The sequence below is a fragment of the Anarhichas minor genome, unplaced genomic scaffold, assembly GCF_050575085.1.
Source record: "Anarhichas minor isolate MPS153535 unplaced genomic scaffold, ASM5057508v1 ptg000007l, whole genome shotgun sequence".
In the NCBI taxonomy this organism is placed as follows: domain Eukaryota; kingdom Metazoa; phylum Chordata; class Actinopteri; order Perciformes; family Anarhichadidae; genus Anarhichas; species Anarhichas minor.
In genome coordinates this window covers 438111-454310 of record NW_027466453.1, presented here as the reverse complement: position 1 = coordinate 454310, position 16200 = coordinate 438111, and the positions used below count along the sequence as shown (strand labels likewise).

At 42.5% G+C, this 16200-nt stretch overlaps 1 protein-coding gene and 1 long non-coding RNA gene across 2 annotated transcripts in view; one reads left to right on the top strand and one right to left on the bottom strand.

The window, feature by feature from the left end:
• The window catches only part of LOC142938635 (uncharacterized), a 366584-nt gene that overhangs the window by 322345 nt on the left and 28039 nt on the right, over window positions 1-16200 (bottom strand). The gene's annotated exons all lie outside the window — the stretch shown is intronic.
• LOC142938582 (apoptosis regulator BAX-like) lies at window positions 7244-15633 on the top strand. The gene is made up of 6 exons (XM_076081869.1): window positions 7244-7504; window positions 7717-7747; window positions 10085-10249; window positions 10378-10516; window positions 11009-11113; window positions 13148-15633. Exons 1-6 carry the CDS (start codon window positions 7477-7479, stop codon window positions 13283-13285), a joined length of 606 nt encoding a protein of 201 aa, XP_075937984.1. The 5' UTR covers window positions 7244-7476; the 3' UTR covers window positions 13286-15633.

Sequence of the window (16200 nt, the reverse complement as noted above, 5' to 3'; positions counted from 1 at the left end):
TCGAAACTCTCAATGATATGATAACAGAAGGCCTAAAGGAGGAGGTTTTGTGACTCAGTTGGAAATACAACAGGAGAAGTGTAGAGAGTGGAGTTATCCTGTGCTAACAACTGACAAAGAAGTTGCGGTGACTAATAAAGAGCAGTTGCTAAAGCTGGAATAACTGCCCCAGAAGATGATGAAATATGTTAAATTATGGTAAAGCATTTAAGTGGAGATGGGCTAAAGAAGTTACTGAGATTGTATACTAACGTGTGAGAGGGAGGTAGCATACCAGCAAGGTGGAAGGAGGCCGTTATTGTTCCTATAAGGAAGCCAGGGAAAGATGCAAGTAACCCATCAAATTATAGGCCAATGCTCATCTAAAAAACAAAAGTAATGTTCTTTACGAGACGGAGAACGAGGGGAAACTTCCAGCTGAATCTTTATGACAACAAGTTAGAAATAGTAGAGTCATTTCGGTTTTTAGGAGGACACTTTGACAGCAGAAAGACCACATTAAAAATGTTAGTGATAAGTGTAAAAAAGGTATAAATGTAATGAGATGTCTGGTAGTGTTGGACTGGGGAGCAGACATTGCATCCCTGATACATTTACAAAGCTCTAATTAAATCCAGATTAGGTTATAGTAGTATAGCATATGGTTCAGCAGCAGAAACCACACTTAAACAGCTAGATGTTATCCAGACCAGGGCCCTCAGAGTTTGTGTAGGTGCAGTAAGAACATCACCTGTGTGCACCATCCAAGTAGAGACAGGAGGAATGCCATTGTGTCTTCACAGAAAACAACTGTTGGTTAATTATTGGATAAATCTGAGGGGTCATGAAGATAATCATCCAACTAGAAAAGTAATACAGGCATGTTGGGAAAGACATAAAGTACCAAAGACAAGTTTTGTCTGGATAGGAGAAGCAACAGCAAGAAGCCTATAGTCTCTGATCTAGAGCTTTGTCATTTGGCCAATAACTCCTGTGGTTGCTAAAAGAACCGGAGGTGGACATGGAGTTGCTGCAAATTAAGGTTAGACATAAAAATACAGATTTAGTGAGTGGGTTCTACTCCCCATACTCACGTGCATGTGCATGTTTTACCCATGGATCAAAAGACCCAGCTAGACAGTACAGGCTCTGCTGTTGCAGTTCCTAGTCACAAAATTGAAATATATAAACGCACCTCGAATTTTTTTAGCTGTGTATACAGTTGGCCCATCATTATCATTATCAGGGGAAATGGAAACGTGGACAAACTAGCCAAACAAGCACTAGACAAAAACAAAGTAGACATCTGTATCAAGTTATCCAAAGCAGAGGAATAGGAAAAATATCAACAGAGTATGGCAACCACATTGGGACCAGGAGACGAGCGGGAGACAGCAGAGTAAGATACAGGGGAGGAAACAGGAGAGGTTACAATATCAAGATTAAGAATAGGGAACAGCAATCTACGCAGCACACTACACATGATAGGGGAGCATCCAACCGGTCTCTGTGAGTGTTACAGGTACCAGGATTGGTACCAAATAGCCAGATAAGTTTCTGTAAACGGGACACACAAATGACACAGGGCAATTTCACGGCTGTTCATCTCGCCTGCTCGTCAGAATCAGGACTTATTTACCAAAAAACACAAGGTGCAAAACATATGGTAAACACATTTTAACAGTCTTAGACAATATTACACGAAATGTTCACTGAGCCACAAACAATACTTTCGCGCCATTTTCGCTAACACAGCACAACGGACAATCAAGCTAGACACCCACACAAACACATATATATTGAGACACCCATCTCCTAGCTACCTAGCCGCTAACAATAGGCTTATCTAAACCGACTCATTCAGTATTCAATTCTTCCTCACCCACCTGTAAACAGGACACACAAAATGACACAGGGCAATTTCACGTCTGTTCATCTCGCCTGCTCGTCAGAATGAGGAAACAGCATGGCGCCGTTGTAGTCTAACTCTACTGTCGTAACGCCTGCCCAAATCAAAGCAAAAAGCACCACCCTGCCCCCTGCTGGCCACAGGGTGGAATGCACACTCCATACACAGTGAAAGCACGTCAGTCCTTTATCAAATGATTATATTTCTAGCATATACAATGCTCACTCTAAACCATATTGGCTTTACATAACCCAAAACACACCAATTCACATGTGAAAGCACATTGGTGGGTGTCACATGAGCACTGCCAGGCACCAGAAACTGTACAACATGTTATCACCACCTGTATTAGGCCACATCCACACTACACCGTTTCCATTTGAAAACGCATGTTTTGCTACGTTTACACTGAGCGTCCACACTACGCAGAGTTTTAGAGCACCGAAAACGGAGGAGTTTGAAAACGCTGGGGTTGCGTATTCATGTGGACGGTCAAAAACGGATATGTTTAGAAACGATGACGCCCACACTCGCGTTCGCTACTTGATTGGTTCTTAGCAGTCATGACGTGCCCTTCCCTGATTCGTCACACACCTATCATGTGACCCTTTCCCAGAAGATCACAGACAACAACATTGATTACCAATCGACTACCAGGTTAATTCAACATGGACAACTGATTACAGGTTGCTGACCTTGTTGTCTTTACTAGCAGCTGTTGTTCAGTAAAAGTCTGCATTATTACGGAGGAAGCAGATGTTATTGAAGCGATTAGTGAGCGGCGTGTCCAGCGGTGTTATCAGACCTACGGAGCGGACGTCTGAAGTCACGGTTAGCGGCTTTAGGGAGGGTGATGGACACAAAACAGAGGACTTTCCTGTCCTTATTAATGCTTATTTTGTTCTGCACATCTATTGTGAAGTCCGCAGATAAAATGTGAAAGAACAAAAGCAGTAAATGCTCTCCAGTAGGACAGAGACTTCAGCCACCAGCAGAGCTACGAGTGAGAACAGACAACAATGAAACCGAGGAAACGAGTGAGAGACGTGTGTTGACCACATTTATGGATCATAATCTTGTAAACCTTTGTGTAAGTGTTCATTTTAAAGTAAATTTGATGTGTGTGAGAGAGAGAGAGAGAGATGGAGCAAGACCCGTGTTTTTTACAAAGAGTTTGAAATGTATTTAAAAAGTATGAAATGCTGTTCCAACAAAAAGGCCATAAGAACAGTAATGCAGGCGTAGCCTGTGATATATGTTTGTATACAAGCAGAGTCTGTGCCTTAGTGTCCCCTTTTCTCTTTTTCTCTTTATATTAGTTATTTAGGTTTTTTCTATTTTCATGCTTTTATTTCTGTCTATATGTTCTATTCTCTGCGATTGCCGTGGGGAAACAAACCAGAAGAACTCCTGAGGACTGTATGATGGATTACAAATCTCCGGATTTTGAAACTTTGCTCTCTGGGATGTAAAACAGATTAAGGGATTTTTACTCTTTTTCTTTGATTTTTGTGGATTACTTTTCTTTGTTTTTGAACCAAAAGGATATATTCTGCATGGGATTAAATACTGAGTAGAAACTTTACAATCGTCGTTCTTCATTTTTCTTTTTGACAGCATAGAAGCATAGCAAGAAGGCGCTTTTCTCTCTCGCTCAGCCCCTGGGTACGTTTCAGGAAGCCCGCACAACGGCACACATTTTATTTATTTGTATTAAATAATGTAAATACTAAACATCCTGATCCACACTCCATATCAGTTAATGGCGGCAATGCACCAATTCATTATTTGCCAACCGCCAATAAATCTGAAAGAAGAAGAAGAAGAAGACAACTGATAAAGAGAACGAATAAAGCTCACACACTTCATTCCACTGCAGAGTAGAAGAGACCAACTAAATAAAGAAAGTAAGTTAAATAGATTGGAAATAGGATATAAACATTTCGATCGCTTCGCATATCTCTTCCACAGTTTTCAGTATCTTTTGAAAGACTATAAACGGAACAGTTCGGTGGAAACTTCACTTGAGGTTCGTGAGGCTGTGGATGAGATGCCGAGGACACTTGGTGAGGACAAAGGTGGTGGTAGGTGCCTGTTCGCAACACTTCCGTCAATAAATAATTTAAGAAACGCTCTTGTTGTACGTCTTATATTTGTATCATATATCGTTATTAATCTGATGTGCATGCATTCATACAGCCTGTGAAACATACTGAGGTCAAACACCGCGTATACAAATGACTGTCAGCTGTGGGAAACTGTGATCCACACGGATTCATTTATGATACAACACTGTAGGTGTATGTCATCCAGATTAGACATGACTGGTAACTCTCATTCCGTCCCCTCAGTGTGAGCGCACTCCGTCTGCCTCCAGGAGCCTTCAGTTTAAACCGTGTGAGCACTGCACGCTGTGATACTGTGGGAGCTAATCACAGAGCGTGTGAACTCGTGAGGCCTTAAACCATGAACCCCTGGTGAGTGGTGAGTGTGAGAGACTGTGAGTGCTTGAAATGGTTTAAATATGAATGGGACAGCACTTTGCTGCGACATATCACGTTACTATGACAACGTCAGAAAATATCATAATAATAATAATAATAATAATAAATCAATTTTCTATAGCGCTTTTCTAGATACTCAAAGACGCTGTACAAGGCAGAGACAAACAGAACAAACAAACAAACAAAAAGAAAAACAACAAAAAAAAAAGAATAACTGGAGAAGCTGTGCTGAATGGATCATGTAATGGAGGGTAGGGTGCCGGGGTTAGCAGGTGAAGGCGAGTTTGAAGAGCTGGGTTTTGAGGGCTTGTTTGAATGATGATAGGGGGGAAGCCTCACGGATGTGGATGGGGAGGGAGTTCCAGAGGGGAGGTGCAGCAGCTGAGAAGGCCCTGTCACCCCAGGTCCGGCGCTTGGTCCTGATGGTCTTCAGAGTGTTTGCACCGGCGGACCTGAGGCAACGGGTTGGGGCGTGGAGGGGGAGGAGGTCTGAAAGGTAGGGAGGGGCCAGGTTGTTTAGAGCTTTGTAGGTGGTGAGTAGTATTTTGAAGTCTATTCTGAATTTGACCGGGAGCCAGTGGAGGTTGCGAAGGACCGGGGTGATGTGATCATAGCGGCGGGTGGAAGTGAGCAGTCGAGCGGCAGAGTTCTGAACATATTGGAGTTTGTTGATGATTTTGTTGGGAGAACAGTAGAGGATGCTGTTGCAGTAGTCAAGTCTGGAGGTTATGAGGGCATGGATGAGAATTTCGGTGGTGGCAGAGGACAGGGAGGGTCTGAGACGTGCAATGTTCCTGAGGTGAAAGAAGGCAGTTTTGGTGATGTGGTTGGTGTGGGGTAGAAAAGAGAGGGTGGGGTCGAGGATGATACCGAGGTTGCGGACCTGGGTGGAGGGGGTGACGATGGAGCCATCAATGTTGAGGGAGAAGGGCTGGGCTGAACGGGTGAGGGAGTTGGGGCCGATGATGAGTATTTCAGATTTGTTGCAGTTGAGTTTGAGAAAGTTATGTTGCATCCATGATTTTATATCAGTGAGACAGGTGGTGAGAGCGGAGTGGGTGACGGAGGTGATGGTCTTGGTGGAGAAGTAGAGTTGGGTATCGTCAGCATAGCAGTGGAAGTTGAGACCATGACGAAGGATGATTTGTCCAAGGGGAAGGATGTAAATGATGAAGAGGAGGGGACCAAGCACGGAACCTTGTGGGACACCGTGGGTGACTGGGGAGGTGGAGGATTTACAGTTGTTTATTGCAATGAATTGATGTCGGTCTGAGAGGTATGAGGTGAACCAGGAGAGGGCAGTGCCAGTTATGCCAAGGGAGTACTGGAGACGTGAGAGGAGGATGGAGTGGTTGATAGTGTCGAAGGCGGCGCTGAGGTCAAGGAGGATGAGGATGGTGAGGAATCCAGAGTCAGCAGAGAGAAGTATGTCATTTGTGATTATCAGTAGGGCGGTTTCTGTGCTGTGTTTTGAACGGAAGCCGGATTGGAAGGGTTCGTAGAGATTATGGAGATTGAGGTGGGACTTGAGCTGTGATGCAACAGCTCTCTCGAGGACTTTGGACAGGTAGGGGAGGTTGGAGATGGGCCGGTAGTTGTTGGGGATGTCGGGGTCAAGACCAGGTTTTTTCAGCACGGGGGTGACAGCAGCGATCTTGAGTGTGGGGGGTATGAGACCTGAAGACAGTGAGGAGTTGATGATGTTGGTGATGAGAGAGGAGAGTGTGGGGAGGGAGGCCTTGACTAAGGAAGAGGGGAGGGGGTCAAGGGCACAGGTGGAGGAGCACAATAATGCACAATTATGGGTATTTGTTTTATATGTTTTACTCCCCGATTTGAACGTCTTCCAGGCTCTTTCCTCACAAGATGAGAGGTAGCTTCAAATAATCTATTTACTTATTTTTGTCAAAACAGCTTCAATGACAAAATCAAATATTTGATGAATAAATAAATAAATATCCTGTGATTTCATGTGGATTTTTTTCCATCTTTAATCCTTAGTGTTTCTGTGTAAATCTAATTTGCAGGCTCAAAATGTCTGCGAGAGAACCCTCAAACACATGACAGTGGGACAGAACCCTCACTCGGTTCGTTCCAGATGAGCTGCACGAGAGCAGGCGGCAGCAGCAGGGGGCGGTGACAAAAAACTGCGGTCAAGTCGGACAGTTTTCAGCCGCCTTCAAAGAATAAACAGGAAGTCAAAGAAACAGTTACTTCCTGTTAGATCCGATCTGTAGGCTACTTGTAGTTTACATACCTCGTTCAGCTGTATTCATGTGTTTGTAAATGTATATTTATGTGGAAACTTGCGTTATGTCTGTCTGTGAAACACTTTGATACTTGTTTTGATATGGTTTCTATAAATAAGCATTATTATCAACCACACAAGATATGTTTTTAGATTAAACCTTCATTGCACAACATGAGACTAAAAGCCAACAATCTAGCATTAAGTATTACAATTACACACACAATAGTATTTCCTACAAAACGTGGTGAGTGTGCCAATCAGCTCTTTGATCTGGCGACAGCCACGCGTTTCCCATCATGCATTGGGTCATGCAGTCGGTGGAGAGCAACTGCGGCGCCTGGCTCTAGAATCTGCGACCGCCTCGCTCTCGTGAGGTCATCGTGTCTCATGTGTTCATTATGTCAGAGCAAGTCTAACCGCCATGCATTGTGCGGCGACTGCTGGCGATCGATTCAGCGCAGGAGTGGCTCATCTGAAACGAGCCTACAGACTTTACTCCCGTCTCGGAGTGCGTGAGTGTGGAGAATGGGATGGGGTCGGTTTACGGTGTAACGTCACATAAACGTAACCAATGCGTGACTCAAGTTTCAACACGGATGTATTTAATCGAAGGACAGCTGGTTCGCTCCGCCCATAGCGCTCAGAGTTTTACTTCGACAGAACATCACTTTCTATGTGTGTTTGTTGTAATTATACACACATCATATGAGTAGTGTTTTAATCACCGGATACAGTTTGTAAAGGAGTTTTTATCCGACAGTGAAGGAAGAGAGGCGGAGTTTCTGAGGGAAGAAGAGTTTATTTAACTTTAGAAGTGTTTCTAGTTGGTGGCCATGGCGTGTGAAGGTAACGGTATGTCAGGTAAGCTAAACGCACACTTAAAGACGTCTATTCAAGTCAAGTTAAAGTTCATATTCCTATTTCTCATTGCTGTATTTGTGTACATCGCCTGGCTGTATCCAGCACGGTGACAACATTGTAAACATGTAGATAGAGGTTGTAACGCTGCCTTGTGTCATTTAACGCGAGTAAGTCACTGTAAGCTCCACTGATGCTGTTCTATTCCTCCACAGATGCGAGGATCGGCGAGGCCCTGATCAAAGAGTGAGTCTCCTTTCTGTCATCTCACGTCTCTACAGCCCAAGATAGATGTAATGTGCTCAACAGTCAGAACTACTAATATAATAATAATAATAATGCATTTTATTTGTAACGCACTTTTCATTTAAAAAAAATCTGAGTGCGGCAGAGCCAGTACATAGTAAAAAACATAGTTAAAACATAGTTAAAACAAACTATAATAAAAGAAGTAGTAAGCATAAAAAAAAAAAAAAGTGAAACCAAAAGCAACCAGTCATTGTTGATTAATCGTTTGTCCCTCCATGCATTAGTGGGTGTTGTGCTAAAATCATTTCGTATAATTTTCTAAATATGTTTGAATAATAATGAAAATAAAAATGTCTTGGCTCCATTTTATTGCCGACATGTGGATGTGTCCACATGTATCTGTCAAATCATATCAAAACTGGAGCTGTTGGTAAATTAATTCACAAGATGAACTTCACAAGATGAACCGGCAACAGTTTATATTATTGATTAATGGTTTAAAGGTACTGAAAGCAAAAATACCAAAACAATTGTTCTGAAATGTGAAGATTTGCTGCTTTTCTTAGTCAAATGAATACTTCTTGGACTGTTGCCCAGATAAAACAACCCGTTTTAATGGGCTCTTTCTTCTATTAACTGGGAAAATAATGAGCCATAATGAAAATGTCCTGAGCTCAGTATCTATAGCACAGCTGAATACTATAAAAATAATTCTTTATATAGATCAAGTTTCAGTTTCATTACTCTGACAGTTGTTGCTCTTACAGTAAATCACACCACTCATAAAGTGACTCGTATCAGGAGGACAGTAAATGGAGGGAAACAAACATCACGAGGTGTGAGATGCTTTTTTTCAGTGGGTTTGTCAGTTAATCGTTTCCTGTCACCATGAACGTGGCAAGAAGCTCTGAAACCAACACAATCCTCTTTTATTTGAAGTTGACCTAGTGTTGTCTCTCACTGTTTGTTGACGCGCACCAATACGCCAAAGCTACTTGGTGATGAACCGGATTCTGATTCTGATGTAGCTTGTTAGCTTTGTCCTATTTCTCATTCAGAGCAGGTTTTCAGTCCATGCTGTGTTCAGACCTCCGGTTCTGAAAAGTGAAGCCAAAGCTTCATGTGTTAAAGCTGCATTCTCTCTACTGACCACCAGGGGGCGACTCCTCTGGCTGTATACAAGTCTATGAGAAAATGACTCTACTTCTCTCTTGATTTATTACTTGTGATGTTCATTTAGTAACTTATGGTCCATTTAGAGTCAAATAGACCATAAAGCAGGGTATGCTTTAGGGCGGGGCTACACAGTGATTGACAGGTCACTGCCACAGCATTGTCCGGACAGGCAGTTGTCTGTTTTTTCGTCCTAGAACTTTAACCCTTTCACAGTGTCATTAGCTCCACCCTCTCGTGTCACTTCTGCTTCCAAAAAAACCTAGGGTTAACGGCCAGAATCACGAACTTGAGGCTTCAAAGCCGTAACCCACAAACCAATGGGAGATGCTGCGGTGACTATGTCCACTTATTACATACAATCTATGGTTCATAGTGAAAAATGACTGACCCTCGGGTGGACACGTCAATATCCGGTGCGATGCTATGTGGTGCGCGTTGAAGTGAATAATTAACAAAGAAAATCAACAGGGATTTTGACAATTTTTATAAAGTCTTAATTTTTTCTCCCCGTTAAAGGTTTTTTGGAGGAGTTCTTCCTGCTTTGATGTGACGGTCCTGGGAGAGAGGATGTGTACAGAATGTAAAGCCCTCTGAGGAGAATTAGTGATTTGTCATTTTGGGCTATACAAAATATATTGAATTGCATAAATGATTAACATACAAAACATACAGTTAAGATGCTCCCATCAAAGCCACCAGACTCCAGCCAGACAATAGTCATCAAAACACACTTCATTCAAACTCAACAGAAACAAAACCTTCTTTATTCCTCTGTCCAAGATTCCAACAATCACCAACTCGCAAGTGTGTCCTTGCACCGATACGGGTTTCAGTTGGCTGAAGTACCTTTTTCAGCTGCTTTACCTCACGTCAGACAGTCCTTTGTGGAACTAAAGTCGTTATATCGCTCTCTTTAATTAAAGCCACAACAATACTATTGTCATAGTGGCTGCTCTACGCTGCTGTAAAAATCACATGAAGTCAAATAAAAGGAGGCATCACTTTGTCTTGAGCTTAATTTGATTTGTGTCGTATACACTCATCAATGCAGTTAAAAAGTTACCTTCCACAGCTTCAAATGGAGCCTCTCGCCACAGTATCAGGTTTGTGACTCGGGGTGAGTTTGTGAAAGTGTTTCATCGTCCTGTTGTCCTGCAGGGTCATAGAGGAGGAGCTGAAGGACATGTCCTCAGAGGACGTCCCACCGCTCACTCAGCTGGCTGTGGAGCTGAAGACTGAGCAGGAGCAGAAGATGGTGACCCAGCTGGGCAAAATGATCCGCATCATTGGCGACAGGGTCCGAGACGACAAGGAGTTCCAAGAGTGAGTCTCTCGCCCGCTGTGTCTCAGCGCTCGTGATGCAATACTGAAAATAGAACCGGGTTAGATGTGTAATACGCGCTCCGTAGTTTCTTAAAATCTACTTAAACTGCATCCTGTCTCTCTTTCAGTGCAATCGACGGAGTGGCTTGTTCCTCCAGCTCTAAGTGGGACCGCTTTAAGCAAGTGGCGGACAAAGTGTTTGAACAGGGGATCACCTGGGAGAGGATTGCTGTGCTCTTCTACGTTGCCGGCAAGCTGGCCGTCAAGGTGGGTTAGCTTCTTTTCTTCTCGGAGCTCGCCTATCCATCAGAAGGTCTGGCAGTGCTGTGACCTGCCTCTATGAGGAGGGTTGTGTTCTAGCTGTAGGGGCTATCAGCGCTGATGCTCACTACCAAAATGATTCTTGTTCCTTGGAATGCATCGGTCTTTGCATTACCTACTGCAGCTCCTAGCGATTTATCGGGCGTCCATAGGATCGCTCAGCTAACTTTTGGCGCGTTTCACTTTGTATTTTCCATTCAAAGCTTTACTTATCGCCTCAAAAGTGTAATGTTTTAATTTGAAATTTGGGGACTTTTCCAAACAAATATATATATATATATAGATGGATAGCTATCTATCTATCTATCTATCTATCTATCTATCTATCTATCTCATCATCAGACAACAGTCTGATGTTCACTGATCCAGCCATGTTATTGAATTCGGCAGCATCTTCTCTTTGTGTATGAACCTCTTTGTGTTTCTGCTGTCCATCAGATGGTGGAGGCTCACCTCCCTCAGTCAGTGAGGGACATCCTGAAGTGGACCGTGGACTTTTTCAGAAACAATCTGCTGGGCTGGATTGGGGATCATGGAGGATGGGTATGTTGGCCTTCATTTCTTCCATGTGCTTCCTCTCAGAGCACTTTCCTCTACCATGTTGGTTCTGTGGTTACAGGAACGCAACGATACTGCAACCTTTGTTCAGTTAGCCTCTCTGTACGAGATTATACAGCTGTATAGATAAAGCTATATGCATTTCCTTTTTGGCGGGACTGCAACAAGGCGGGGCCAGCCCTATGAACGCCAACGTCTGTCCCTGATATACGGAGTATAGTTTTGGAGTTTCCCCGTTGGCCGTTACTCTTTTAAAATAAGTAGGGGGGGGGACCCTCCTCCATAGAGTGCCGCAGGGATGACGTCATTTTGCAGGGCAATCCCACAAGTTAGCTTTGCAGTGGTTCTCTTGACCAAAAACAGCCTACATGATTTTCCCATCTACGTTTAGTCTCATTTACCCACATGTTAGCAACTGGCTTTTTTAAGACGCCTAAAAGCCTCAAAATTCACGAGAAGGGTATCTGCTGATGTATTTTATATTGTAGAACAAAACGTTAAACTATCACAAGCTTGATAGCAAGCTTGACCTTATTTCAGGCATCCTACCAAAAACACATAAAAACAACCATTGACTTTGAGACGACTGAACAGGAAGTGCAAAAATGCTAACTCATTTCTGTGTTTTAGTCCCGCCCGTTTGCTCAGTGCTCCAATCAATTTCCCCATTTCCTGTTATACTTTGATATGCTACGTCTGCTCAAAGATAGCATTACTATGGAACTCAAGTTTTATTATACACGCTCACTGTGTATGTAGTCACATCTTAAGTTGGCTAATGTTAGCGAAATGCTAGCTAACTAGGTAACGTAGGGCTAAAGCTAAGTTGATCTGCTGATATGAGATTGGGCCAGGTTTGCTTCCTCCTAATCTCTGTGGTAACGTTAGAGAGATTTTTAAGATGAGATGAATTATCGTTAGCCAGAAAAGATCATAATAACGTTCCTTTACTAACATTATCTCTACCTGCCGTGCCAACGTAACTTTAGTATTTGTCATTTATTTGGATATACACAAAGTCTGACATCCAAGAGAGAGAGAGAGAGAGAGAGAGAGAGAGAGAGAGAGAGAGAGAGAGAGAGAGAGAGAGAGAGAGAGAGAGAGAGAGAGAGAGAGAGAGAGAGAGAGAGAGAGAGAGAGAGAGAGAGAGAGAGAGAGAGAGAGAGAGAGAGAGAGAGAGAGAGAGAGAGAGAGAGAGAGAGAGAGAGAGAGAGAGAGAGAGAGATACTGTAGTCCTAACTGTTGTCTTGTTGATGCTGCATTCTGATACACAGAAACTTTAATACACACTTCTGCACCCGGCTAAACGACATTGACTAGCTCCACCAGGCACAATAGAAAATGTAAATTAGTTACACGTGTAGCTAGTACGTTGTACTGGAAGGTGGATTTACGACACTGCAGACCAGCGAATGAGAGGGAACCATCACCACCTCGACACAGCACATCCTGCACAAACCTACTGTTCTTAAATAGCCAAGCATCAATAGCAACCGCAATTTGTTTTGTATTCACTGGACCCAGATCTTGGGGGTGAGTGCGCAGTGGAAAACGAATAGAGAAGAGCAGCTGGTACCAAAACGTGGGTCCAGTCGAACAGAGCTGTACCGTGGAGACGCGGCATTAGTCTGATACGGGATTGACAAACGATGGTAGTGTTCACACATGAGACAACACAGTGGCTGCGCAGTAAGTTAGGGGTTAAGTTCTGGTGGTGGAAAAGGATCTAAACGTTTTCAAAGGAGTTTGAGGGGCTGAACATGGCTGACCCAGCTGCTGCTTCAGCTTGTGAAGTTTTATTCACAGTTTTGCTCACCGTGAAGTGCACAGCAGCATAGCAAGGCGGATGGATATTTCTCCTGTTTGGTGTCACTTCTGCACCGACAATAAAACATTCCGGTGCCACATGGACTACAGATAGTGAATCAAATTTGTAAAAAAGTAATCGGCATTTAGTCTCATGAATGTTTTCCAGATGCATGTTTTCCACACCAGGTGATCAGAGCTGTCTCTCCACAGATCAACAGTTTTTCGGAGCTGGCGGTGGCGTCCGTGCAGAGTGTGTCGTCGTTGAGCTCTCACAGCTACGTCCTCATCTTTGTCACCGGCCTGGCTCTAGGGAGCGTCATCACCTGGAGACTAACCAGACGGCTCTGAGGCTCGCGTTCTCTCACACACACACACACACACACACACACTCCACACCTGGGTCACCCTCATGTTCAAAAAGTAATTCTAGGCGTCTACCAGATAGGTGGTATTTGACCTGATTATAGAAGAGCAACCTGGTGTCCTAAAAAAATACGTTTCCATACAACAAAACAAAATTTTCAATCAAAAAATGTAATTAATAATTTTTTTTAAATAATCTTTTTAACTATCACAAATACGTTCCTTTAATTTCTGTATCCGTCTTCCTTTTAGCAATTCTACCCAAAAGTCCTTCTTTTTAGAGACTTTTACCAAAAGGGAACGATTACATTATAACATTTACATTGGTAGTGTTTACAGAACATTTGTAACAAACGTATGTATTTTAAGCCAAATCTTGATGTTTTACTAAATTTTGTATTTTTGTTTGGTGGTGTTTCAATTCACAAATGCGACTGTAATCCATGAAGAAATACATTTGCCTCACAGTGTAATTGAGAATGCAAATAAGTTGTATGGTAAGATAACTTTGTGGGAGAGGCTTGAACAGATGGTTTGTTAATCAGATCTGTCATGTGCTGACAAAGTGCTGTCATGTGCTGATCACATGTTGCCATGCGACGGTCCAATCAGTGAAATGTGCCTGAGCCACTCTACACTTCTACCTTCGCTAGTGTTGTCTATGCAAACTTGAAAGAAACATTGTGTCAAAGATAGTCAGTATTTTTCTAGAAAACATTCTGTATCATGTTAAACTGATGACTCTCTGATGACTCTCTGTGCCCTCAGAGTGATCATGAGACAGAAAATCCAAAAGTGTCGGTTAGGTTGAGGCCTCTGGTTCACAGCGGAGAACACTGGAGGTGACCACTCTGTTGGAGGTGTGTTTTAAATGTGATGTAGCAATCAAAGAATAAGCAACTAACTAAGTTAAGGTGAAACTATTTTGTAGGTTTTGCTTTTGAAGACCAGAGTCAGACAGAAGTTTTATACCAGCACAGATCCAGCTCAGGTGTCATATCTCATGTTTAAATATATCTCTTTTTCCCAGTATAGGCTTCCATCTAGTTGTAGACTAGTGGAGCCGTAGGGCTGATTAACGATGGACAGAGTTTCTTTATGTCTCTGTATTGTGGATCATTTTAGGGGCGTCACCATTTTAACTCTAAATCAATTATCAGTCCAAATGAGCTTTCAGTTTTGATCTTCCTTATTTATTTATTTTTCTTTCCACCCATGCATACGCACTTCCTAAAGAACACAACAACACGGTGCAGCTTAGCCTGCAGCTGCACCTTTCGACACAGAAACCACAGAACTATAACATCCTCTTGCTTCACCGAAGTCACCAGCGTGGCAACGCGCTGCCTTCCCCGTGAGTTACTGTATGTGAACAACGAGCGCATCGTTGACAGAAAACCTACAGCTCGTAGGCCGACCTACGCCAAGGCCGTCTCCATAAGTGCAACATATTTTGTAGATGGATTCTTCCTTGGCCCATGCGACACTCTTCCAAGCTTCATGAAAGTCTGTCCGGTAGTTCTTCTGTTCTGCTGCTGACAGACGACTGGAAACGTAACCTCATGGTCTCAGGTGTGTTCAGTGTCTGTGAAGTCCATTTACAAACACGTACGGCTGCATATTATCATCTTTTTTTCTCTTCTTTTTTTACCCCATTAGTTTTAGTCCTTGAACAATGGTGCCTTTTTAAAATGATTAAAATCATGGTGTGAATATAAACTCCTACTTACAACCTCTGTACTCCACTGGTTTACTCTTATGGTGGTATTACAGTGTATTTGCACAGAATCAGTTGTTTATTCGTGACCACTTTTGAAGTTCTATTTAACATGACCATGAAGTGATGTGGAAGGTCTGATTGAAGAATGTGCCCTGTGAGCTTCACTTTCCAAACACATGAGGTGTGGGAATATTGATGATTTCTAAGTGTGCCTTTGAGCAGCTGTTTCCTTTACCTTGGTGGAGTAACCAATGCTTTTCAACAAAGATGGAGACAAAAACATTAAAATCCAGGTCGTCAAAGATTGCCAATATAAGTGTTTGATCTTTTAATTGGTGATTTCTGGCAGTTGTATAGCAATAGCAATGTACAGCTAAGGTACAGCTGCGCATTGAGCGGTAAACTGTGATGGCTGATGTTATGGGCCAGTTCACAGATAAATGTGTCTCCAGTGAATAGCAGTAAATGCTAAATGTATGTTTGAGGTCATCAAGAAGCAGTGTGTGCATTACGTGCTTTGTCCACCAGAGAGCGCTGGTTTACTTGTACATTGTATACTTGGTCTATTTCTTGGTCTCAATTCTTTGAAATTAAAGGCATTCTTTTATCAAAATTGTTCGTTCATGTTTCTTTTTGAGTAAATGATTGTATTAAACTAAAAATAAAGATAAATAAAAGTATGAGAAGCAACAGAGTAATTCAATAAGCTTCACGTATAACAAAAACAAAGCAGTAAGATGAGATCTAGTGCTGTCAGGGAGTTATTAGAGATGATAATGATAATGATATTGAGGACCCAGAGTTGAATAAGAACCTGTTGGCAGAACTAACACAAACCTTTTCTCCAGGTTCATAAACATCAGGTTGCTAAATGGGATTATATGATATTAACCCTCATCCTACCAACATTTTTCATTGTTTTCTGTTTTATTTTGTGCTTTTAAAAAATAATGATTTAAATATGAATGAGTTGTGGTCATGGAGGGGTCCTTGGGATAAAAGCTGCCATTATTATTACAGATTAGGGTATATTTTCATTTTACACGATAAACAAATGAACTGTAATTTTCCTAAAATATGATCCTTTTTTTTCCAGGTGACATTAATCACATAACTCAGTATAGTGCAGATCTCTGACACGGGTGTCTGCAATCACCACTGTTTGATTAAATGAATACAA

Excerpts from the sequence above, each read along its gene's own strand:
- LOC142938582 (XM_076081869.1), top strand. The coding sequence starts at position 7,477 with ATGGCGTGTGAAGGTAACGGTATGTCAG. Across the intron at positions 7,505-7,716 it reads TGAAGGTAACGGTATGTCAG|ATGCGAGGATCGGCGAGGCC; the intron begins GTAAGCTAAACG and ends ATTCCTCCACAG. Across the intron at positions 7,748-10,084 it reads GGCGAGGCCCTGATCAAAGA|GGTCATAGAGGAGGAGCTGA; the intron begins GTGAGTCTCCTT and ends GTTGTCCTGCAG.